General features: G+C 38.1%; 1 protein-coding gene across 1 annotated transcript in view; it reads left to right on the top strand.

Moving 5' to 3' along the window:
- LOC121862389 (rho-related BTB domain-containing protein 1-like) overlaps positions 1–25,758 on the top strand; it is a gene marked incomplete in the record, with an annotated part of 135,601 nt that overhangs the window by 61,143 nt on the left and 48,700 nt on the right. The window contains 2 exon segments of the mRNA XM_042360655.1: positions 11,674–11,791; positions 17,862–18,167. Coding sequence (XP_042216589.1) covers positions 11,674–11,791; positions 17,862–18,167 — 424 coding nt within the window.

Raw genomic sequence — 25,758 nt, 5'->3', positions numbered from 1 at the left:
AATTTCCAGAAACAGGTCTCAAATGTACAAAGTTGAATTTTGTTCCCAGTGATATTATTCTTCTGTACAATTTTTTTACTCTCTATTTTTCTAATACCTTCATTGTATTTATTTCACCCAACATTACAGTACTTTCATGCAGATCATTTCTTCACTCCATAAGTCATGATCTGACAATTTATCAAATACCAATACCAATTGATCATACCAAAAAAGTAACATTAAACATTAGTAAATGGTAACAAAAATTTGAAAAATATTTACAAAACAAACAATGCAATCAAGAACATGCAAATAATTTTTACTATAAAAGTAGCACCTGCACTATCTAATACTGACTATACTGTAACTCCATATCCTATACACTATTCAAAGTCTAAACCTTACTTTCACAGCTGAGTGAACATTTGGTGACACAACTCGAACTTTAACTCAGATACAGAATGTGGCTTCTTGGTGACTGATCATGTCAGCCATGACCTCACGGGTGGAGTGCAAAAATCATGTTTTGGTCTACTGATGTCTTTTCAACAGCAAAGTGATTGAACTAGTTGTGTCTTGTAATCAGGTTTTGTTTCGAGTTGCTTCTATGCCTGTACAGAGTACTTGAACAGAAGGCTTCTTGTTTTATAGATGCAAGGATTTTCTGGTCTTGAAGAAGGAAAAAATTATATATATAATGCAGTCTCTTAATCTTCTTGTCAACAGGTCTGGCCACTTGGACAAAGACGGAGAAATTTTAACTTGATCATGTTGTGGTGGGGCATAACACATTCTTTATTTCATGCGCTGATTTACATAACTGCAGATTTTAGGTTTGAACTAAAACCACAGTTTGCCTTGAGCAGCTAGTCCCTTTACTGATGAGCCACTTCTCTATAGCCAATGCCTCTTAACAAATCTGATTAAAAACTGTCTGGAACCATCTGTGGGCAGACTACCCCTCTCCAGCCCACAGTGCTGGGCGGGGAGCGTTAGGTTCAAGTTAGTAGTTAATGTGAGGTAGCTTTTAAGCCCATCATGGTCCAGTGGATTAGCTGCCTCACTACCAACTGTTTACAATGATTTACTTGTGTATAATACTGTACAGGTTCTGATATATCTTTATTTCATACTTGCAGATCAGTTATAACCCCTCAAAATTAATAGAATGAATTGAACTCTATTGCCTGTTAGAGCATTTTTGGAAGAGAAAATTAGCTCTAAATTAATAAATGGTGGGCTCTGTTATATTCAGAGCATTTTGTAAGAGAATTAATCTATTCATCTCCCTGGGCATAAAAAGAATCCATGGACCAATGAAAGTCCACTGCATTAATAGAACTAGAATACAGGTTAAAACAATCACCTTGAAGGTTCTTAACACCCTTGATAACATTACCATTACTCATATCACAGAAGGGTCAAAATCTAGGAAGGTGTAATATCTTCCTTCAGTTTGATGACCCAAGCAATCCTATCTGCTGAATGTTAATAAGCCTGATGCCTTTTACCTGTCATACACTTTCCACACTCTAAATTTACAATAGTAAAAATGCTGTAAAGTCCTCTCATAAGAGCACCCCAATGGGACATATATTAAAAAAACAAAACAAAAAAAGACAGAACAGAGAAAGGTAACTTCCTGCACTTTTAAGATAACCCCTATGGTCATTTAACTGTCTCACACTAAGTACAGCATAAAATTCACAGGGTTAGGTTCCAAAATGGCTGCAACAGCCAAATTCCAAGTAGAAATAGCCATTTTTCATTGACAAAGGGGTGGAGGGGCATTTTTTCACTGGTGCAGACAAAGAAATGTATATTCTACTTTATGTGTTTGCCCAACAAACACCACAAAACACAAAAATGTAAAATGCCACGAATTGTCAGCATGCTGTACAAGTAGCTCAGGCTACCCACCAAAACCTTCCTTAATAAATCACTAATCCAAAATGATGCAGACAGATAAAGAATGTCTGTCAACACCCTGATGGACAAAGTAGAGGAGGAGTCCAAATGACGGATCCAGGAATACCAAAAGGAGGTTGGGGTCAAAAACACAAACCCTCAATCTTTGTCTTAATCTGACCAATATCATGGGCATTTAGCCATTTAAACCAATACATGATATTTGAGATATTCTGAGGCCAATAGTAAAGACTTTTTACTATACAAGAATGCATTTAAGAAAAATTACTGTATTGGAATTTTTCATAGTGATCCGGACTAGTATGCTTTCTCTCTCTTTGCTAACAAGACAACATTTAAACCTTCAATATATAAGCAAAATAATGTTATTTATATTCTTATATAGAATAATACATATGTTCACATCGCACTTACAATGAGAAGTCTCACTTTCTTTTACCATTAATGGTTAGCTACTTATATTGTTCCACTTATTAACATAAATAACACAGGTACTTCAACAACCATATTCATTTTTTACATTAATTTTACCACAGCCAAACCAGGTCTTATTTCCTTCATTTTATATAGAACCAATACAGCACTCGAAAAGCTTTAACATAAACAATGCTGCAGCCGCCTCATTTCTCAATATTCCACGACATTAACAAATATAACAATATTCACACACAAACATTAATTCAACAAAAACAAATTCAGAAACATTAATTAAAATATATATGAACAGTAAATAAGTGTTGCTTTCATATTCTTATAAAGTAATGATGATATGTTGCCGTGACAAATCTTACATACTGATCTCTTTTTCTTTAACTATTATCGTAACTATTATTGTTCCATTTATTAACATTAAATAACATTACTTAAAACAACCATATTAATTTACTACAGCCACAACCAAGGTTTTATTTTCTTCAGTTTTATATGTAGAACCAGTCAGTCACTGGTTTTGTAATCAAATCACAATGCTCTGTCATTCCTCGTGTGTTTTAATATTCTACGTATTGTTAATAAATTGTATTGCCCATTTTACACACAAAGCATTAATTCAATGAATCTTGTAATATAAGAGAAATGACACTAAGTTTACACGATTATGCACATCGCCTGCACGCTACGGTTGCTAACCCGGCTGAAATTCAGGTTTCACACCAAAATTTTTATTTATTTATTTTTTTGTGTTCCAATAAAATAATGCTAAGAATTAAAAACTCAAAATTTGAGAAGCTACTATAATGACATTTAACCCTCAATATGTCTTCAAAGAGACCAATACAGAGAAAGTGGTGCAAGTTTCCACACAGCACAAGTCACCATCTATCCAGGAAAAGGGTGTCCCATGGTCCGCACCTGTCCCCAAGCTGACTAGAGAGTGCAAACCTGTATGTATATATATATATTATATATATATTACATATACATATTATATATATATACATTATTGCATGTTGTATCCCACTTAATACGTCAATAAACCCAGAGGTAGCAGTTAAGAAAACAAGTAAGGAACAACAGAACATATGATTAATTCCAATAGAACCGCCCGACTTCAAACTCCACTTTTTCAGACACAATACCTACGCTAGTAAAATAACATCTTAATTTTATGATGGTACATGCAATAATAATTAATACTTAAGAGAAATAGTGAAATACAGTCATTAGTTAATGTCCATTCAAATAATGGACTCAACTCCTCCTCTTCACACTACACTGCTGGCTCTTTCCCGCTCTGAGAAATTTTGGGGAAAACCACTAAATTTTAATAAATAATACCTCAAACTAAAGTTAGATAATACAATTGACATTGTTGGATTCCTTGTAAGATAGAATATTTTGAATATAAATGTCATATATTTTGCACAAAAATATAACATATTTACTCAGAGTAAACATTTTATCTAAAATTTGTATGTCTAATGCAAAATATATGATGTTTATATTCAAAATGATCACCAAATTGTAAAAAATTCCAGCAATGTATTTATTCTGACTGGTAATTTGTATGAATTTTATGAGCTAAAACAAATATCTTCAGTTAATAAAAAAAATATTCTTCACAGGTAGATGGTCGGTCGTCCTCCTCCCACCCCCACCAACCGTCCCAAGGAGATGTGTGGGAAAACCAGAATATTTAACTTTTAGTAATAAATTATACTCAAACTAAAGTTAGGATAATATAATTGACATTGCTGGATTCCTAAGACCAGGAATATTTTGAATACAAATGTCATATATTTTGAACAAAAAATAACATATTTACTCAGAGTAAACATTATATCTAAAATTTGTATGTCTCATGCAAAATCTATGATGTTTATATTCAAAATGATCATCATATTGTAAGAATTCCAGCAATGTAAATTATATTCTGGCCGGTAATTTGACGAATTTATGAGCTAAAACAGGCAGTCAGGCAGGGTGGCTGGGCAATCTAAAAATAGCGCCTCGAGCCGACACTCACCGCCAGATATGTGAAAAAACCGCCAAGCAGTGAAAGTTCAGTTTCTGGCGAGGCACCACAGATACGGTAAATGCCAAAACCGTGTTAGGGGTAATACTGTAGTATAACACACACACACACACACACACACACACACACACACACACACACACACACACACACACACACACACACACACACACACACACACACAGTCATGCGCCGTTAACGTCCGATCAAGATAAGTCTGTGGCCGCCCCCAGAAAAAAAAGGACGCCTGCTGGACCACCACTCCACGACCACCTGACAGAGACACGGTGATCCTCCCCATACTGGCCAGATATTATGTGTTAAAGGAATATCCTTCCTTCTTTAGGCATTTGCCTCCTGGTGTAATGTTAACCTACATCTATTGAAGATAAAATCTTTCACCCACAAATTGACAATAACACATTTGCTGTAATCAGACATATCTATTTGCCTCAACAATTGCAATTCCAGTTGCAATTGGGTATGCAATTTCAAATTCTGTGTCATTACTACGGAATAAAGAAGTATCTGGTGTCCTGCACTCTAAGATTAAGAGAAAACGGACAACTCAGGCATCCTTAAGTGAGAGAAAACGGACTCCTATGACGGGGCACTCAAATAAAGAGACATGGCTACATGTTTTGTGGACTACCCACTGTACAGTATTGATGGTATATTTTTCATCACTTTGTAATAAACCTCGTCATGCCTATGTGTGTTTCTGATAATTACCATAGCATTATATATTTATATGTTTAGCGGTTGTACAAACACAAGGCCTCACACATGCCACTCAGACTGACAGACTTGACAAGTTTTACGGTTGTACAAACACAAGGCCTCACACATGCCACTCAGACTGACAGACTTGACAAGTTTTACCAACCATAAAGACAGTTGAAGCTTTAAACATCACTCACAATGGATCTTGAATATTCCATTTGTAATCAGACATATCTAAGTTGCCTCAACAATTGCAACCCCAGTTGCAATTTCAAATTCTGTGTCATTACTAAGGAATAAAGAAGTCTCTGGTGTACTGCACTCTAAGATTAAGAGAAAACGGACGACTCGGCGTCCTGAAGTGAGAGAAAACGGACTTCTTTGACGGGGCACTCAAATAAAGAGACATGGCTACATCTTTTGTGGACTACCCACTGTACAGTATTGATGGTATATTTTTCATCACTTTGTAATAAACCTCGTCATGCCTATGTGTTTCTCATAATTACCATAACATTATATATATATATATATATATATATATATATATATATATATATATATATATATATATATATATATATATATATATATATATATATATATATATATATATATATACACACACAGTCAACCCTCACTTACGCGGTTAATGTAACCCACAGGGTACCGCGGAAAGTGAGAAACACGTAAAGTGAATAACATAACATATGGGATTAAATGAAATAGAGACCAGCTAACCCCCAAACTCCACTTTTTCCAACACAATACCTATGTTCTAGTAAAAATAACATCTTAATTTTATGATGGTACATGCACACAATTAATACTTAAGAGAAATAGAGAAATACAGTCGCCAAGTTAATGTCCATTCAAATAATGGACTCCACTCCCTCCCCCTCTTTTCACACTACACTCGCTGGCTCTTCCCTCTGAGAAATTTTTGGGGGAAAACCAGGTATAGTAATAAATAATATCTCAAACTAAAGTTAGGATAATATAATTGACATTGCTGGATTCCTTGTAAGACCAGGAATATTTTGAATATAAATGTCATATATTTTTCACAAAAGATAACATATTTACTCAGAGTAAACATTCCACCTAAAATTTGTATGTCTAATGCAAAATCTATGATATTCAAAATGATCATCAAATTGTAAGAATTCCAGCAATGTAAATTATATTCTGGCCGGGTAATTTGTATGAATTTTATGAGCTAAAACAAATATCTTCAGTTAATGACACTATCTCTCAATCAAAGTACCCCACCTTGCCTCCCCCCTCTTCCAACGAGCCAGATGGTCAGTCTGTCCCAACCCTCCCCCCCACCTCCCACCAACCCTCCCTTCAAGAGAAAGAGTGGGTGAAAAAACTAGATTTTAACATTTAGTATTAAATAATACCTCAGATTAAAGTTAGGATAATATAATTGACATTGCTGAATTCCTTGTAAGACCAGGAATATTTTGAATATAAATGTCATATATTTTGCACAAAAGATAACATATTTGCTCAGAGTAAACATTATATCTAAAAGTTTTATGTCTAATGCAAAATCTATGATGTTTATATTCAAAATGATCATCAAATTGTAAGAATTCTAGCAATGTAAATTATATTCTGACCGGATAATTTGTATGAATTTTATGAGCTAAATAAAAAAATTATACTTCACCCGTGTAAAGGGGTACACCCACCGCGGAATGTGGGACCGCGTAAAGTGGGGGTTGACTGTATATATATATAATATATATATATATATATATATATATATATATATATATATATATATATATATATATATATATATATATATATATATATATATATATATATATATATATATATATATATATACAGTCAACCCTCACTTTACGCAGTTAATGTAACCCACAGGGTACCGCGGAAAGTGAGAAACGCGTAAAGTGAATAACATAACATATGGGATTAAATGAAATAGAGACCAGCTGACCCCCAAACTCCACTTTTTCCAACACAATACCTGTGTTCTAGTAAAAATAACATCTTAATTTTATGATGGTACATGCACACAATTAATACTTAAGAGAAATAGAGAAATACAGTCGCCAAGTTAATGTCCATTCAAATAATGGACTCAACTCCCTCCCCCTCTTCTCACACTACACTCGCTGGCTCTTCCCTCTCTGAGAAATTTTGGGGGAAAACCAGGTATAGTAATAAATAATACCTCAAACTAAAGTTAGGATAATATAATTGACATTGCTGGATTCCTTGTAAGACCAGGAATATTTTGAATACAAATGTCATATATTTTGCACAAAAGATAACATATTTACTCAGAGTAAACATTATATCTAAAATTTGTATGTCTAATGCAAAATCTATGATGTTTATATTCAAAATGATCATCAAATTGTAAGAATTCCAGCAATGTAAATTATATTCTGGCCGGGTAATTTGTATGAATTTTATGAGCTAAAACAAATATCTTCAGTTAATAAAAAAAAAAAAATTCTTCAGGACACTATCTGTCAATCAAAGTACCCCACCTTGCCTCCCCCCTCTTCCAACCGGGCCAGATGGTCGGTCCGTCCCAACCCTCCCCCCCACCCCCCACCAATCCTCCCTTCAAGAGAAAGGTTGGGTGAAAAAACTAGATTTTAACATTTAGTATTAAATAATACCTCAGATTAAAGTTAGGATAATATAATTGACATTGCTGGATTCCTTGTAAAACCAGGAATATTTTGAATATAAATGTCATATATTTTGCACAAAAGATAACATATTTACTCAGAGTAAACATTATATCTAAAATTTGTATGTCTAATGCAAAATATATGATGTTTATATTCAAAATGATCATCAAATTGTAAGAATTCCAGCAATGTAAATTATATTCTGGCCGGGTAATTTGTATGAATTTTATGAGCTAAAACAAATATCTTCAGTTAATAAAAAAAAAAATATTCTTCACACCATGGTGCCAGGTGGTCGGTCGCCGGTCCCTCCCTCCCTCCCACCCCCCACCAACCCTCCCTACCAGATGAATGTGTGGGAATACCAGACTGTTTACCTTTTTAGTAATAAATAATAAATCAGACTAAAGTTAGGATAATATAATTGACATTGCTGGATTCCTTGTAAGACCAGGAATATTTTGAATATAAATGTCATATATTTTGCACAAAAGATAACATATTTACTCAGAGTAAACATTATATCTAAAATTTGTATGTCTAATGCAAAATCTATGATGTTTATATTCAAAATGATCATCAAATTGTAAGAATTCCAGCAATGTAAATTATATTCTGGCCGGATAATTTGTATGAATTTTATGAGCTAAATAAAAAAATTATACTTCACCCGTGTAAAGGGGTACACCCACCGCGGAATGTGAGCATCCTGGGTTCTGGCAGGGCACCGTGTAAACGTGGAAACGCGGAATGTGGGACCGCGTAAAGTGAGGGTTGACTGTATATATATATATATATATATATATATATATATATATATATATATATATATATATATATATATATATATATATATATATATATATATATATATATATATATACACAATATATATATATATATATATATATATATATATATATATATATATTATATATATTATATATATTATATATATTATATATATACCAGACCGTATAAAATAATTGCCCCAAACACATTATCTGAGAGACATAAACAAAATAAAAATTACTCGATTTCCTCACCGTGCTAAGATGTATAAATATCAAATATAAAATCCTTGTGACACTTAATATTTCAGCTATTACAACACAAATTAGCGGAGCTTTCTTTGTGTGTTTATACAGCTGATTCGCCAGGCAAGAAGATTACGCTAGCAATGCGTGTGGTGAAGGATGCAGGAGGGGGTTTTGAGAATTGCAATTAAATGACAGGTAGCGACGTGTCCTCCTAATATTACTTATTAAGTAATTATTAGATGTTTTAATTGCCTGTATGTTGGCCTGGCGAGTTATTGCTAGGCATTAACATGTCTAGGTATAAAGCTAGAAGTCAAATTCTGGATTGAACAAAAGAAGAAGTTTTTTTTACATTTGTAGTCCAGACCCCTAGGACCCCCCTGGATCTGCCCATGGAGTCAGGTGCAGTTTTTCTAGTGGGTGGGGCAGCCTGTAAGCCCTCTTTTCTGTGAGGAGTCTTTGGCTGAAGTTAAACTTATTTTGATAAAATACTGCATGAGAGTGGGAATTTAACTTCTTGGATGTCAGCAACTTGGTAACCTGCCCAAGAGGATTTTGGTTTCATGTCACCCAAGAGATGCTGAATCATCACGTTAATAATGTACAGTATTTTGATACTCAATGCAATACTACAAACACCACAGAGATGCATGGATTGTTACATGGAGTTAGGGAGTTTAGTTTCATTGTTACCTAGTAAATAAAACTACATTCAGGTTAAATCCTTTCATCGGTTGCTTGCCACTTTAACACTTGGAGCACTTGCAACCACTGCCTCCCAATTTTGGCTGAACCTAGAAAAGGCACATTCACTTCACTTACCATGAAAATCAATGAGAACTTGACACTTGACAACACCATTGTGGTTGAAACAAGGGAAGAGCAAGTTATACGAGGTCTGTCCAAAAAGAAACGAATTTTTTAAATACCGCACCAACGAGTTGGCGCAGTGTGCTCATGACAGGAGCACTGTGTAGCGGTGACCTTGACCTTTAGTTTAACACTAGCCGCATCATGCCAAGTCAATTAGTCATCAAGCTACACCTGCTAGAGTGAACGTGTGTTTAGTGCACTTGGCAATTTGTTGCAAGTTGAACAATGAAGGATCTTGAAGAGCAACGTGTTTGCGTAAAATTCTGTTACAAATTGGGAACAAATTTTAAGGAGACTTTTCAAATGTTGCAACAGGCTTATGGAGAGGATTGTTTGAGCCGTATGCAATGTCACATGTGGTACCAGCGTTTCAAAAGGGGAAGAACATCCACCGAAGACGATCCCAAATCTGGACGTCGGAGTCGCTCAAATGTGGAGGTGATGTTGATCGTCTTTTTTGTTTGGAAGGGCTTCGTTCATCATGAGTTTGTTCCACGTGGTCAGACAGTCAATAAAGAGTTTTACTTGGAGGTCCTGAAGCGTTTGAGGGAGGCAGTGCGAAGGAAGACGCCTGAGGCATGGACAAACAAGACCTGGATGCTGCACCATGACAATGCATCTGCTCACACGTCACTCCGTATCCATGACTTTTTGGCGAAGCATGAGACGACTATCGTTCCCCAGCCGCCCAACTCTCCGGATTTGGCCCCTGCGGACTCTTTTTTTTGTTCCCAAATTGAAATCCACCCTAAAAGGTTGCCGAATTCAAACGATAGAAGAGATAGAAGAAAATTTGCTACGAGACCTGCACACCATCCCTCAAAACGCGTTCCAGGACGTGTTCCAGAACTGGAAAAAAACGTTGGGAGTGGTGTATCAACAGTGGAGGGGAGTACTTTGAAGGAGACAAGTCTGATAAAGTTGTAAGTAAAGCAATAAATTTGTTTTTTAAAAGTTTGGTTTCTTTTTGGACAGACCTCGTATGTCTTCTAACATGGGTTTCTCTCTCTCTACTCACTGTTTCCTATTTAAATGTTGAATGCTTTCCTCTAAAGATCCCTTTTGGTAGCTAATTTAGGAATTATATGTAAACTTAAATTCATAAGTTGCCTACCCGGGTAGATCCTGGCTCAGCCATAAAATGGGGTTTCAAGATCAACCCTTTTTTTTCTCACATTTTCTATACTGTCAGGTGCTGTCAGTTTATAAAAAAAATCTTGGATAGAAAGTATGTGTATGCAATATTCTACATTCCCTTGAAGAAGTTTCTAAGCCAATATTGACAGTACTGTATTACATGGCCATGTGCATGTAATTTAACAAATTACATTTGAGGCTTCAGGATTAAATACAGGCTGACTCTCTTAATGTAGGATTTTTTTCTTCTCAAGTGCTCTCCAGTCTTAAACTTTATTATGGTTGTGACTATACAGTACTGTACAGTAGTTCAAAAGGTTGCAGAATGTAACCAAATGCAGCTTTCCTCACCATGAGTCATTTGTCCAGTCACTGACATTGAGTAGGTACTGTATTGAGGCTAATAGACTTTCAATTATTTGTTTTGTTTCTAGTAATCACAAAGAGTTAATATATTACTAATTTATAAGGCAGAAATATATGTTGTGTATACTGTACATGTATAAATTATTTAAAATAATCCCTTATGTGCAGCCTGTCTTAATTCAGCCTGCATTGGGTAATATGTTATTATAAATTTTCTGTTGTTTAAAATTGCATGCTATTGTATTAAGCTCATTACAGGAATTAGGTTTAACATCTCACAAGGATCATGTTTACAGATCTTAGTGAATCATCAAGGAGGATTTTATCAATTTGTATTTTTTTTCACATAGCATCTTATTCTTCCAGATCACCTTATTTCTTTACTGATTTATTTTTACAGAGAGTTGCAAGATTTTTTGTCATTTATATCTTGGCAGGTAATTTGAATGTGCTTATTACTTTGCAGTCGACTAAAAGAGGCTGTGAAACGAAGATCAAGCATGCAAACAATACCACAAGACCAGCGTCCTGGCATTCACAGAGAACTCAATCATGCAGCCTTCCAAGCCATTAGTATAGAACAGGTATTATGAACATGACTTATCTTTAAACTTTTATATGCATGTACAGTAGATCCTCACTATTCGCTGGGATTAGGTTCCATGAACCCCCACAAATAGACAAAATCCGCCAATAGTATTAGCAGCCACAGTAATGTATGTTTGAGTTACTTGAGTCACCCATAGAGATATCCCTGTAGTACAGTATTATATTTCAATAAGTTCTCTTTAAGTCATAGGTGTACCAAAGAGATCATGAATTATTTCAAATAAAACATTTTTAACAATAAAAAAAGAAAAAAGCAATTGAACGGTAAGCTCATCATGAATGAACAGAAACTTATTAATTATCCCGTATTGTATATTTAGTTCAAAGTTTCCCTACCCCTTGGCAAATTTCTGGGTATGCCACTGCTTTACATACATTTACAAAAGTGAAAAGCATTAATAAAACTATGAAATACAGTATTACCCCGCCTAACGCGTTTTATCATATACGCGGTGCCTCGCCAGAGCTGAACTTTCACTTAACGCGGAATTTTTCATCATATACGCGGGAAGCGGCGCGGGCACGATGCGCACAAGGTCGGCCAGTCATCAAAACATTACCGAGTTCTTCACCCGCCACCCACCACAGCCGGCCCAAGTCAGTGATAGTGATAATTATAGTGAGGATATGGACTTATATGGCCTTTGAGGGGTTTGACAAAGAGGCCCTGCAAGCCTCTGTGGTGGATAGTGATACAATTGATACAAGTGATACAGGTGAGGGCCAATAATCTGCCCTCTGCCTCGGAACCAACCCCCCATCCCCGTGTGCCCAGCCATCTTTTCTACTAATGCAAGTGTTAAAAAACCTAATATTATTGATATTTCTCTTAATTATTAATTGTGTGTGCATACCATCATAAAGTTAAGATAAAATTTTTACTACAACATAGTTGTGTGTCGTCAAAAGTGGAGTTTGGGGGTCGGGCCAGTCTCTATTGGAATTAATCCCATATGTTCTGTTGTTCACTTAACGCGGTACCCTGTGGGTTCAATTGACCGCGTTAAGCGGGGTACTACTGTATACTTACTTACAACAATATACAATATGGTATATACTATACTATACTATATATTGTAGGTGTATTGAACCAGTTTGTACATTATGTTTGAGATACGTAAGTCACCTATAAACACAATCATATACAGAGGGGCCCCCAAGCTCGGGGATTTTTATTTCACGGTCCTCTATTATTCACGGATGTACCCAAGAATGTCTGTGGGTAGTTTTAAAGTTGCTGGCATTTTCGCTGCTGGGACAGGGAGCCATTCGTTCTAGAGACAGTAATTTCCTTTACCTGTATTGTAAATATGTGTGTGTGTGTGTGTGTAGACACACACACACACACACACACACAAAACACTGACAAATAAATAATAATTGGAAAATACTCTCACAAATAATCAGAAACAAATTTATTAAAACTAACAGTCTACCCTCAAGTCTGTGCTTTATTACTTTATTAATAAAGCATGAACTTGAGGGTAGACTCACATTTTTAATAAATTTGTTTCTGGTTATTTATGAGAGTATTTTTCCATTATTATTTATTTGTATGTATGTGTGTGTGTGTGTGTGTGTGTGTCTACACACACACACACACACACATATATACAATACAGGTAAAAGAAATAATTGTCCTAAGGGCAAACACATAAAGGGAATATACATTTCTTTGTCCACAAGTAAAAATGTACCCCCCCCCCCTCCTCCGGTCAGTAAATGTTATTCGCGGATTTGGCGATCCGCGGCCATTTTGAGAACCTAACCCTTGCGAATTTGGGGGCCCCCTATACAGTAAGTCCTTGCATAACGTCGGGGTTACGTTCCTAAAAATGCGACGTTGTATGAAACAACGTTAAGCGGATCAAATTTCCCCATAAGGAATATATAAAATACGGGAATTATGTTCCTGAGCCTCCCTTTGCCCCATGAAATACATTACATATACAGAAAATCATTGCCATTTCTATAGAAAATAGTGCGGTGGTGGTAGAGCAAGTGTGTGGTGGGTAGTGGAGCAGAGGAGGAGGATGGCGGGAGTGGAGGAGTATGGCGGGAGCTGAGGAGGAGGGTGGGAGCTGAGGAGGAGGGTGGGAGCGGAGGAGGGGGGTGGGAGCGGAGTAGGGGGGTGGTGAGCCACTGAGACTGTCACGAGCCAAGAGAGCGTAGCGCGGCCAGACAAGAGCGGGTGATGCGACGAAGAAAGTAGTCCGTGATGACGCAAAACGACATAGTATCGGATCACAGGGGATGTTAAATGAATTTTTGGTCTCTAAAGCTTAGCGACGTAGTACCGAAATAACGTTAAGCAGGACGACGTTAAGCACGGACTTACTGTATGTTATTTCATTGTGGTTTCTTAAATACATGTACAAGAGGGAGTATAATAATAATAATTATAATAAACAATACAAAAAAGTAAATAAAATGATAATGGTAATAAAGAACCCCCCCAAAAAAAGATCAATAGTGAGAAACAATATATGTATGTTGTGTTGTCAATGTAAGAGAGACAATTGAGACCCTGAAATTGTGTGTAAATGAGGCAGAAAGTCAGATGAGCAACCTGGGACAAATTGTGTGTAAATGAGGCAGAAAGTCGGATTAGCAACCTGGGACAAATTGTGTGTAAATGAGGCAGAAAGTCAGATCAGCAACCTGGGACAAATTGTGTGTAAATGAGGCAGAAAGTCAGATCAGCAACCTGGGACTTGGTCACAATTTTTGTGATGCCATATGGCAGTAGGGTCTACCATTAGACAACACATTATGCTTCCAATATCTTCCCAGGCGATAGTACCTCCCTGTTTGATAGCTGCCTACTACCTGGTCGGGATGTTTTAAAAGCATAACCGTGATTGACAAACTGGTCCACGCAAAGACTTACTCTACAGTATTTACATTTGAATTTTAATACCCCTACAACATCACAAAATAGTTTTGGGTATGGATGATTTGAATACTGCAAGTCGGTTACAAGATTGCCAAATGTGCAATGTACTAAGTGTTTTGAGTATCCACCCCTTGGCTTACCCTTGACATTTACAGGGTACTCGGAAAAATGGCACAGGAAAATGGCACAATTTTCATACTAGGAAAATATGGCACAAAAAATTTCACTTCGAGCTCGCGAGCCACAAACGAGCTTGTTAGCATGAGCTAAGGCCCTTTCGAACTACTGTACAAACGAGCTAATAAGCAATGGTGTGCATACAGTAGGCTAGGTTAGATTAGGTTATAAAATTTTAGCAAAAACATGTCAACAAAAATTAATGTTCCATGTTTTCCTAGTCTGATGATTATGCCCTTTTTTCCGGTGCCATATTTTCCAAGTCTGATAATTGCCTTTTTTTCCGGTGCCATATTTTCCTATTGCCATTTTTTCCTGTGCCGTTTTCTCCTGTGTAATTTTTTCCTACATCCATTTACAGTTAGTACTATTAAGTGATTACCTAGTAATTCTTTCCCGTTGTTGCTGTTCTTTCTATAAAGTGAGATTAAAAGCAACACTTGCCACTGAAGGCTGATGATAGTTTTCCCGTGCACTCGCACAACCTTACCTTCTTGTGTTTTGATATCAGCCATATTAGATTTCTATTGCCACGCATTATTCTAGCTATCTCCGTGGTTGATAACATAAATTAGCCTAACAGTGCACGACTCCTAAAATGTTTGCTGTTTGGGGACTGTTGTGTCTATCAGCTGTTTTCTCAGTTGTTTGGGAGCTAGGTGAACATGTTCAGGAGCTAGCTTCCACACATGAACGTGTTTATTAAACGTGATTCCGAATGACTGAGAAAATGGGCTATGTCACAGAAATCCTATATTATTAGTATGCAGGTACTCTATTATCAAATTTGAGACCGTTTGTTTTGGGTTGCAAGAGTTTTTTCTTTGTTGAACTAATGATCTAATTGCCAGTTCAGCTTGTGTCTGGGAGAGCACCCAGTTTATGAAATAAGTAATTCTACTTATCCTTGGGTTTGGGAATTTGTCTGGAATTCCCTCTACTGAATAATGGATTTCAATATGGTATGCACTATTCATTACTAATTTAATGCTTTTCTGTACATCACATGGGTGTGTGGGGAAAAGTCCTCTGGGGAATCTTTGTTTAGCTGGGTGGAGTTGGATTGTTTAATAAGATAAACAAACTTTAAAACACTAAGGGCTCACTTTAAGTCCTTTACCCAAGCAGGCAACCCCTGAGGGAAAATTAGATATGATATGTCTATAAACAGACTTTTCAAAGTTCTATTATCTAGATCTCATTAATTAAGTAGCAGATTGGAAGTGTTTGATGTTTCATTTAGTTTGGAGTTGAGAGGATGGTAAAAATCCATGATTGGTAAAATAATTTAGTTTTGCCTTTGATTCTTCTCACAGTGAAACACTCCTCCCCTGAGTCTTGCAATTCTTCTTAAGAATTTGACTTGAGGGTTAGCTTTGAGTCATTTCTCTTAGGCTGCAGAGAGGTAGTACTTAATAAAAAAAAAGTTAGATTCTTTTTCCTTATTGTAAGGTTAACAGTTATAGTCTTGTTTGGGCTGTCAGAACAGTTCTTCAGCTTAATCATAGAATCAGTCATTCAGGCTGTGTTTACTTGGTTAAGCTCTTGGGGGGAGGGGCATCATGGTAAAAAACATTTTTTGAGAAAATGCCCCTGCTGTCCATTCATGCTAAGGTGATTTAGTTTTAGTCATGTGTTCTTTGAAGGAGAATAATACAGAGAAACTGTATGAGTAATAGTGAGTGTGAGATTTGTATTTACTGCCTTACAATAGTTTTTTAGTTAATTTCCCATCTTGAGTGTGTCACAGTATTACTAACAATTAGAGAAATCTTACTGTCTTGCTGATTGAGGAGACAAGTTACTGCATCATTTAAATCTCACCTGTTTACTCACTGATGATGATGATGCCAGTTGCATTATCCAAAGTCTGGTTTGGAGTTTTTGTTTTTACAAAGCTGCAGTTTGAACAACAATGAGTTCTTTATGAATAATTGGTGGTTATGCACAATGTAAGGTTTTGTGGCTGTGCCCGATACGAGCCAGCACAAGGTCATTGACCAGTAAGAGGGTTAAAGATCGATTTTTCCTGCCTCTTTTTTTTTTTTTTTTCCCCCTCTCTTTCTCTCTCTCTAGCTGGCTTCAGTTACATGAGTTTCCTTGGACCAACATTAATATTCATTCTGTAACTACCTATGTCAAGGCAAGGGGACTTGGATGCCCTCCTTCCTCCTAATGGATATATTGTACACTGTATCTTGAAAATTGGCTAGACTGATGCATATTACTGGATATCCAATATGGCTCAAAGGAATACTGTATATGTCCTGATATACAGCGTAACTTTGATTATTCTTGATTATTATGGAACTCCCCCTTACCACCAGGACAAACTAATAACTATTAAAAACAAGTTGGTGAGGTTTATCTTGGATATGAAAATATCATATAGGTTATCAAGTTCTGCAAACATTGAACTGTACAGTATATATATTAAATGTGGCAGATAGAGTGAAACAGTTAAAGTTAAATCTTAGTTTCAAAATTTATATTAATTTAAGTTAAAATTAATTTGTCTCAAACTTTGTAAGAATAGGGATCTGGTTCAGCTAGGCACCAGGGGCAATTAATTTTTTTTTTTTTATAGCAAAAAATCACTTTCTTCTTTGCGGCAATATTGGACTTGCCATTAAACTAAATGATCTCCCTGAAGTGCATATAAAGGAAATTAAGTGGTGGTGAAAAAAATATTAAAATATTAACCCTTTGAGTGGTTGGAGTTTCTCTCCCCTTAATAAAATCATCAAATGTTACCAGAATAAAATACCTAAGTGCGACACTATTCTATGAATTAATACTGTATATGGTGATTATCCATACCTTAGATTGTCGTTTATTAATTATTCTTGTATAAAGAAGTATATTAATGTCAGTTGTATTAGGATTTATACTTTGAATGGATGTTTCAAATATTTAAAAACCAAGTGAAAATAAATAAGTATTAACATAGATACATGTATATTTATTTTTAGTGGGATGACAGAGGTAGTGAACAAAGCAGCTGTGATCGTAGTCCCCGCCAAACCCCAGCTTGGGTGCCAATACAGACTGTGGTACACCTCAGTAAACTGGTGAGCGGTACAGTGCTCCGTGTCCTGATACACTTCCTTTACACTGGCACCATATTTTGCCGTGAGTGTCATCTACCCTCCACTGATCTGAGTGAACTTAAGCAGGCAGCTGAGTTCTTAGAACTGCCAGAACTTCAAATGTACGTCACAAATCTCATGAAAAAAGAGGATTTTTTGAACAATGATCTGTCACAGCAGTACTTACAGGTGAGTTTATCTCTCTTTATACATAGAAATAGTGTTCATAAAAGTTATTTTCTGAAATAAAGGAAGTTTGTTTTATATCCTGTAAAGTTGTATATCTGTTAATTTAGATATACTAAATGCATCAGCCTCATCTAAATGCAGTCAGGTCTAATGGTATATTGACGGGAAGAGAAGTATGCATTTATAGTAGTATGCCACTTTATCACTAATTATTGCATAGGATGGTAGAGAACAAAGATAGCCAGACTTACTTAACCTAAGAGCTGCATACAATTATCTTCAGATGTTTGAGACCCACAAGGCTTGAAGAAACTTTATTCATGTTTTTATTATTGTAAACTCTCGATAAGTCGGCACATATGGGGCTCTGGCCTTGCCAAATTATCCCAAATTCTGACTTATTGATCCCCCTCCTCCCGTACAAAAATACAACAATAAAAAATTATCGACCCATATATGTATGTACAGTCACAATCCAAAGTTTCGACACCCCCCTGGCTGGGTGTTCGCCAAGGCCAGGGTTGAGGTAAGGCTGGGTGATCGGATGCAGACCAGTTCAGCAATGTGGTAACGAGGCACTACGATGGTGAGGTTCACATTCCACCACCACAACACTCCGAGACTCATAGCACACGAGCACAGGAAGGAACTTATTACGAACTTTGACATGGCATGAACTTGCATAACAAATGCATTCATAACATTGTTGCCACACAAAACAACAACATGTTAAGATTGGAGCATGAAAAACTTTGCCCGGTCCCAAAGCACTGGCTTGGAACCACTAGATGCGAGTCCTCGTATTACACATGAATATAAAGGGTGGCCGGCTGCCGAATTTCGTCAAGAGGGAGTGAGCGGTCAGTTGACAAGGTGAGGCCTATACATGTACGTATTGATATTACCATAGCCCTGGGAATATTATGGTTTCACACATTCTAGGAATTCATATACAGTACAGGTTGTACCTCTCTAGTCCGGCATTCTGTGGTCCGGAAACTCCCGTGGTCCGGAACGATTTTAGTTTGTCCAATAGGTAGATAGGCAGCTTTTTTTCTTTTCTTTTTTTTTACTTATCTGAATTATTATTATTATTACAGGATCATTAAATTTTTGCCCCTCAGGCCCTAATGTGGGTCAGTGACCTATTCCCGGGTGGGCTAATCCCCTTAATAAAAATAAAAAGTCGCAGGAAATTAAGGTTTGTTTACATCCGGCAGTTCGGCTGCTCTCTCTCTCTCTCTCTCTCTGCTAGTCTATACAGAGTACAACATTTAACCCTTCAATATATATGAGCAGTAAATAAGTATTGCTTTCATATTCTTATGTAGAGTAATGACGATATATTTTCACATGTGCGCACTTACATACGAGCAGTCTCACTTTTTTTTTACCATTAATGGTTAGCTACTTATATTGTTCCATTTATTAACATTAAATAACATTACAGGTACTTCAAGCAACCATATTCATTTTTTACATTAATTTTACTACAGCTAAACTCAGGGTCTTATTTTCTTCAGTTTTATATGTAGAACCAATCAGTCACTGGTTTCGTAAGCTTTAACATAAACAATGCCGGCAGCGGTCTCGTCTCCTCTAATATTCCACGTATTATTAATAAATTGTATTGTTAATTTTGCACACACGTACATTAATTCAATAAAAACAAATTCAGAAACATTAATTAAAATATATATGAACAGTAAATAAGTGTTGCTTTCATATTCTTATGTAAAGTAATGACGATATGTTTTCACGTGTGCGCATGCGCACTTACATATGCGATCTCTCTTTTTCTTTACCATTATTGTTAGCTACTTCTATTGTTCCATTTATTAACATTAAATAACATTACTTAAAACAACCATATTAATTTTACTACAGCTACAACCAAGGTTTTATTTTCTTCAGTTTTATATGTAGAACCAGTCAGTCACTGGTTTTGTAATCAACGAAAACAATGCTGTGTCATTTCCTCATGTGTTTTCATTTTCTACGTATTATTAATGAATTGTATTGCTCATTTTGCACACATAAACATTAATTCAATAAAAAAGACATTCAGTAATAAACAATAATGAATCTTTTGTACATAAGAGAAATGACGCTGTTTACACGATTATGCACGTCGTCTGCACGTTGGCGGGCCGTTCAAACCCGTCGAAATTCAAGTTTCCGCGTCAAAATTTTTATTTATTTATTTTTTTGTGTGTTCCAATAAAATACGTTAAGGACATAAATAAACAAATAAATACTTCACTAGACCTTCAGTGCAAACTGTCAAACATGTCACTTTTTTTTTTTTTTGTAGGGAAAGGAGGAATGAAGGAAGATTAGAGGTGGGGGAAGGAAGTTATAGTTCGGAAATTGAAGAAATTCAGGAGGAGGTAAGAGATGGCGGGCTGACCGCCTAGCTAAGCTAATAGTGTGTTAGGGTTGTGTCATGGGTTAGTTATTGTCTGCCGGTACAGGCACTAGACAGCCTACCCTGTCCCATTTATGGGTGATTTAAGGGCCTTATTTCATATTCTGCCAACCCTACTGGCGGATGCTGGTCTAGGGAGGTTGTCTATTGCCTGGCCGTGTAGATCGGGGGTGGTAATGGACCTTTTGAGATTTCGTAGCTTTTTGGGAACCGTGTATGGTTGTTGTCGTTATCTGGTGGGAGTCTCTGAAGGAGTTCTTGCTCTGATCGTTCTATCTTTTGCCAGATTCTGCTTGCCAGGGTGTGCAGCTGCTGGTTGATGGGTTTCATTCTCAGGTCTCTATGTATCTCGGCTGTGGTTCTGGTGAAGGGGTATCTTTCACCTGTGACGAATCTTAGGGCTTCATTTTGGACCACCTGTAATTTTAATATTTGAGTGGTGCTCATAGTATGAAGAGGTATTGCTGGGTAAGTTAATATCGTTGTGATAAATGATGTCACCAGGCGGAGTTTAATTTTCTCAGGAAGCGCTTTAAAGCGGTATAGTTTTCTCAGCTCTCTTCTTGCTTTTTCCTTCCTGCTGTGGACATGATGGGAGTAACCTGTCGTGGATATATGTAGGCCCAGGAGGGTGCCTCTGCTTTTGTATTCTATCTGGGCATTATTGGTTACTAATGGATGGGTTTTCCTTCTGCATAAGGGTATCACTGTGAATTTCGGGAGACTGGTTTGGATTTTCCATTGTTTTTCGTAGTTATTTACCCTTTCTAATTCCCGCCTGGTGTTTTCGGCCTGTAACGCTCGCGATTTTCCTTGATGTGTTGTTATTTGAGTGATGTCGTCTGCATACATATTATCTTCATTACCTATTCTAGTGGGAGGCGGGGTGTCACTTGTGTAGATAATATATAGGGTGGGGGAGAGGACGCTTCCCTGAGGGACTCCACTCATGAGTGGGAAGGTCTCTCCTGTGTGTTGTCCTACCCTCAGTCAAGCGTTTCTGCCGTCAAGAAAGTTGCAAAGCAACTTTTCAATGTTGGTGGGAAGTCCGAGTTGGAGGATCTTATATTTTAGACCGTCGTGCCAGACTTTGTCAAATGCCTTTGCTACATCCCGGAGAGTTAGATTACATTGTCTACCACTCGCCGAGGCTCTGGCTATGTTTTCGCATGCCAGGGCTATCGCTGTTGTGGTGGACTTCCCTTTCCTGAACCCGAATTGTCTGCAGTTGACTCTGTTTGTTGTTTCCAGGTGATTTCTCAGACGGTTATTGATGATTTTTCTAGGATTTTTCCAGGTACTTCGAGGAGGGAGATCGGTCTGTAGTTTAGTGGGACGGCGGGGTTCTTTCCTTGTTTTGGCGTTAGGGTAATAATGGCCTCTTTGAATTTAGTTGGGAAGTAGCCCGAGGCCAGGCAAGCGTTCATTGTGGTTCTCAGTCTCTCCATGGCCGGGTTGTCTATGTGGCTGAGGATCTCCTTGGTGATGCCTGAATAACCAGGGGCTTTATTTTTGGTATTGGAGATGGCTCTGTTGAGTTCTTCCGAGGTGATTGGTTTGGACAATGGGCTGTCCACTCTCAGATCCTCCCATATGATTTCAGGGAAAGGCTGAGTGCGGTGTGTCTGGCCCCGGAGTTCATCAAGGACGAGCTCCTCGTGGGTACCATCGAATCCCCTATTCTCTTCATTTGTGATTCGGAAGATGTTCCTCCATATGTCCCTGAATATGGGTTCTTTGTCTTGGTCGTCATATATTTTACTTCCTGCATGGTCAGTTATATATGATGACTCGTTATGGCTGCAACCTTTCAATCTCTTAACTCGACGCCAGAACACTCCTGGATCGTTGTATGTATGTTAGAGTTGTTCAACTATTTCGGCCCATTTAAGGTTGCTTTGTTCCAGAGATCTTGTTTTTATTTCCTCCCGGATTCTTCTGTATGTATTGTAGCTTACGATGTCCCATCCATGGGTCTTGGCTCTGTTGTAGCAGTTGGAACTGGTTTGTGAGGGCGATGAGTTCTGGAGTCTGTTGTGGGTGTGGGAGAGGTCTGTTGCGTTTGAGAGGCATGGCCTCCTGGTAGGCTGTTCCTATGGCTTCACACCATGTGTTGATTTCTTCGTCTATTATGTTCACCTGCTGATTGTCTATGGTCTGCAGGATTGTCATGCCCTTGACCTCAAGTTCGGCTGGAGCTTTTTCGTTGAATAAGTCCCAGTTGGTCTGCTTGGCGATTCTCCGTGGTGGAGCTGGTATAGTTATTGGTGTTGCTGAGATGGTCATGATTATAGGTAGGTGGTCGCTGGAGGTTACAGGGCCTTGTTCAAAGAGATAGTTGTGTAAGCATCTGCCGTTTGTTATTGCTATATCTGGAGTAGTGGCTGAGTTCCTACTGTAGAACGTGGGAAAGTCTGGGCCTATTAGTTGGGCTTTTTTGTTTGTTATGAAGTCAGCGAGGCCTCTTCCACCATTGTTAGTTGTCCCCTTACCATCTAGTAGAGGATGTCTGGCGTTCATGTCTCCAATGATGTAGGTTGGGTGGTGGTATGATAGGAGTCTGTGGAAGTCCCCGTAAGGCAGGTAGTCCCTGCGTGGTGGGAGGTAGGTTGTGGTTATTATGATTGGCCCTGTAGTCAAGTTGATTTGAACAGCGAGAGTTTCTGAGGTGAAGTCGTCTATGATTCTGTGGTGGACATCTCTTTTTACGGCAATGGCCACCCCGTCATTTGGCTCCTCTGATAGATTGGATTTATGGATCATGTAACCAAATATTTTCAGTTGCTCAGCTGCCTTTTGGCTGTGTGAGTTTATGAGTATAATATCTGCGTCGACTTGGTTGTATTGGCTGGACATACTGAATTTATTAGTTCTCCAGTGGAGGATGTTATGTTGCATTATTTTCACTGCCTTACGAAGCGAGCCCATTGTCACTGTCACCTCCCCTTCTTCCCTCCCTCCTTCCCCCCCCCTCCCAACCAGGGTTTGGTGGTTTTAGGCTTACAGTTTTTATCTTATATATTATCACAGACTAAAGTTAGGAAAATATAATTTGCATTGCTGGAGTCCTTGCAAGACAGAGAATAATTTTAATATAAACGTTATATATTTTGCACAAGATAAAAATTTTAGTACATTTTAATAATGTAAAAAAAATTTTCACTGTATTTTTGGGTAGCTTTCCATAACTTTATTCATTTACATGCACACACCATACTAAAAGAAACGTAAAAGAAATAAATTACACACACATGCAAAACACATACAAATAAATAATAATTGGAAAATCCTCTCTCAAATAATCAAACAAATTTATTCAAGATGTGACAGTCTACCCTCAAGTCCATGCTCTATTAATAAAGTCCTGTAATAGTGAACGGACTTGAGGGTAGACTCACATTTTTTATATTTTTTTTTATTATAATTTGTGAGAGTATTTTCCCATTATTATATATTTGTATGTGTTTCCCAGGTACGGATCTTCGAGGGTTTACTGTACAGTATACTCAAAGGGTAGGTAATTGTTTGAGAATTTGAAGTTTGCCTTATTGCAAAATTTTTACACTTTAACTTTTTATCTAAAACAAATTCTAAAATATTATATATTGGTTTAAATGTGCTCATAAATATTTAATATACCTATACAGGAATACCTCGCTATTCAAAACCCTGATATTCACAACCACACTTGCCGCAATTGATATTTTAACATCCCTATTCGATATTCGCAAAGCATACCGTGCTTATTTGCAAATGGAAAATTAGGATACCCTACAGTAATATTTTAAACCCTACGGGCTAGCCGCAGCTCTCATATTCCGACATAAAGTTCGCTTCACACACGAAAGTTTTTCCCCCCTGTATGTACAAACCCGTGTGGTTTACAAATTAATGAAATTCAAGGGAACAGAGAATGCACGTGCAAATTCACAACAGGAAAATTGACGCATGGGAGGCACTCGTCACTGCAACTGTACCTGTACAGGCATCCCCCGGGTTATGGAGGGTATGTGTTCTTGAAAATTTGTCGTAACGCTAAAATCCGTAACACGAAACCAATTTCTCCATTGACTTCCTTTATATAATTGGAGATGAGTTCCCAAGGAAATTTTTTGGCAAAAAGACATAATATAAGCACATTTATGAAGGAAAATATATTACTTTACACCACCCACCACCACTACCTTACACCACCCACCACTACTACCTTACACCACCCACCACCACTACCTTACACCACCCACCACCACTACCTTACACCACCCACCACCACTATCTTACACCACCCACCACTACCTCACACCACCCACCACCACTACATACACACCCCTACTACATACACCACCCTACACTACCTTACACCACCCACCACCACTACCCACCACACCACCACACCGCCACCACCACTGCCTCACACCCACCTGCCACCACCCACACTGCCACACACCCACCACCACCACCACACCACCACTTTCACCTACCACCCACCACCACTCCCCGTGCACCACCCACCACCACTACCTCCACCCCACCACTACCCACCACTACCACCCACCACCACTGCCCACTACCACCACACCACCACCCACCACCACTGCCTCCTACCACCACCACTACCATACACACCACCACACCACTACTGTACCACCCACCACACTACATACACACACTGCCACTGTGCACCCACCACCACTGCCACACCACCACCACCACTACCACTACTGCACCACCCACCACCACTGCCACCACCACCACCATGTCCCACACCCACCATCTTCACCACTACCCTACCTCCTACCCACCACCCTGCCTCCACACCACCACCACCTCCTGCCACTGCTGCACTCCACCCACCACCACTACCACCACCACCACACCCACTACACCACCTTACCCCACCACCACTACCTACCACTACCACCACCCACCACCACCACCACTACCACCACCACCACTACCACACTACCACCACCACCACTACCTTCACCCACCACCACCACTACCTACACCACCCACACCACACCACCACTACCCACACCACCACTACCACCACTACCACTACCACCACTACACCACACCCACACCACCACACCCACCACTACCACCACCACCACCACTACTCACCACCCACCACCACCCACTACCTCCACCACCACCACCACT

The sequence above is a fragment of the Homarus americanus genome, unplaced genomic scaffold (assembly GCF_018991925.1).
Source record: "Homarus americanus isolate GMGI-L3 unplaced genomic scaffold, GMGI_Hamer_2.0 scaffold31037, whole genome shotgun sequence".
Taxonomy (NCBI): Eukaryota; Metazoa; Arthropoda; class Malacostraca; order Decapoda; family Nephropidae; genus Homarus; species Homarus americanus.
The sequence above is the reverse complement of the archived record's forward strand: the minus strand, read 5'-3'. Positions and strand labels throughout refer to the sequence as shown.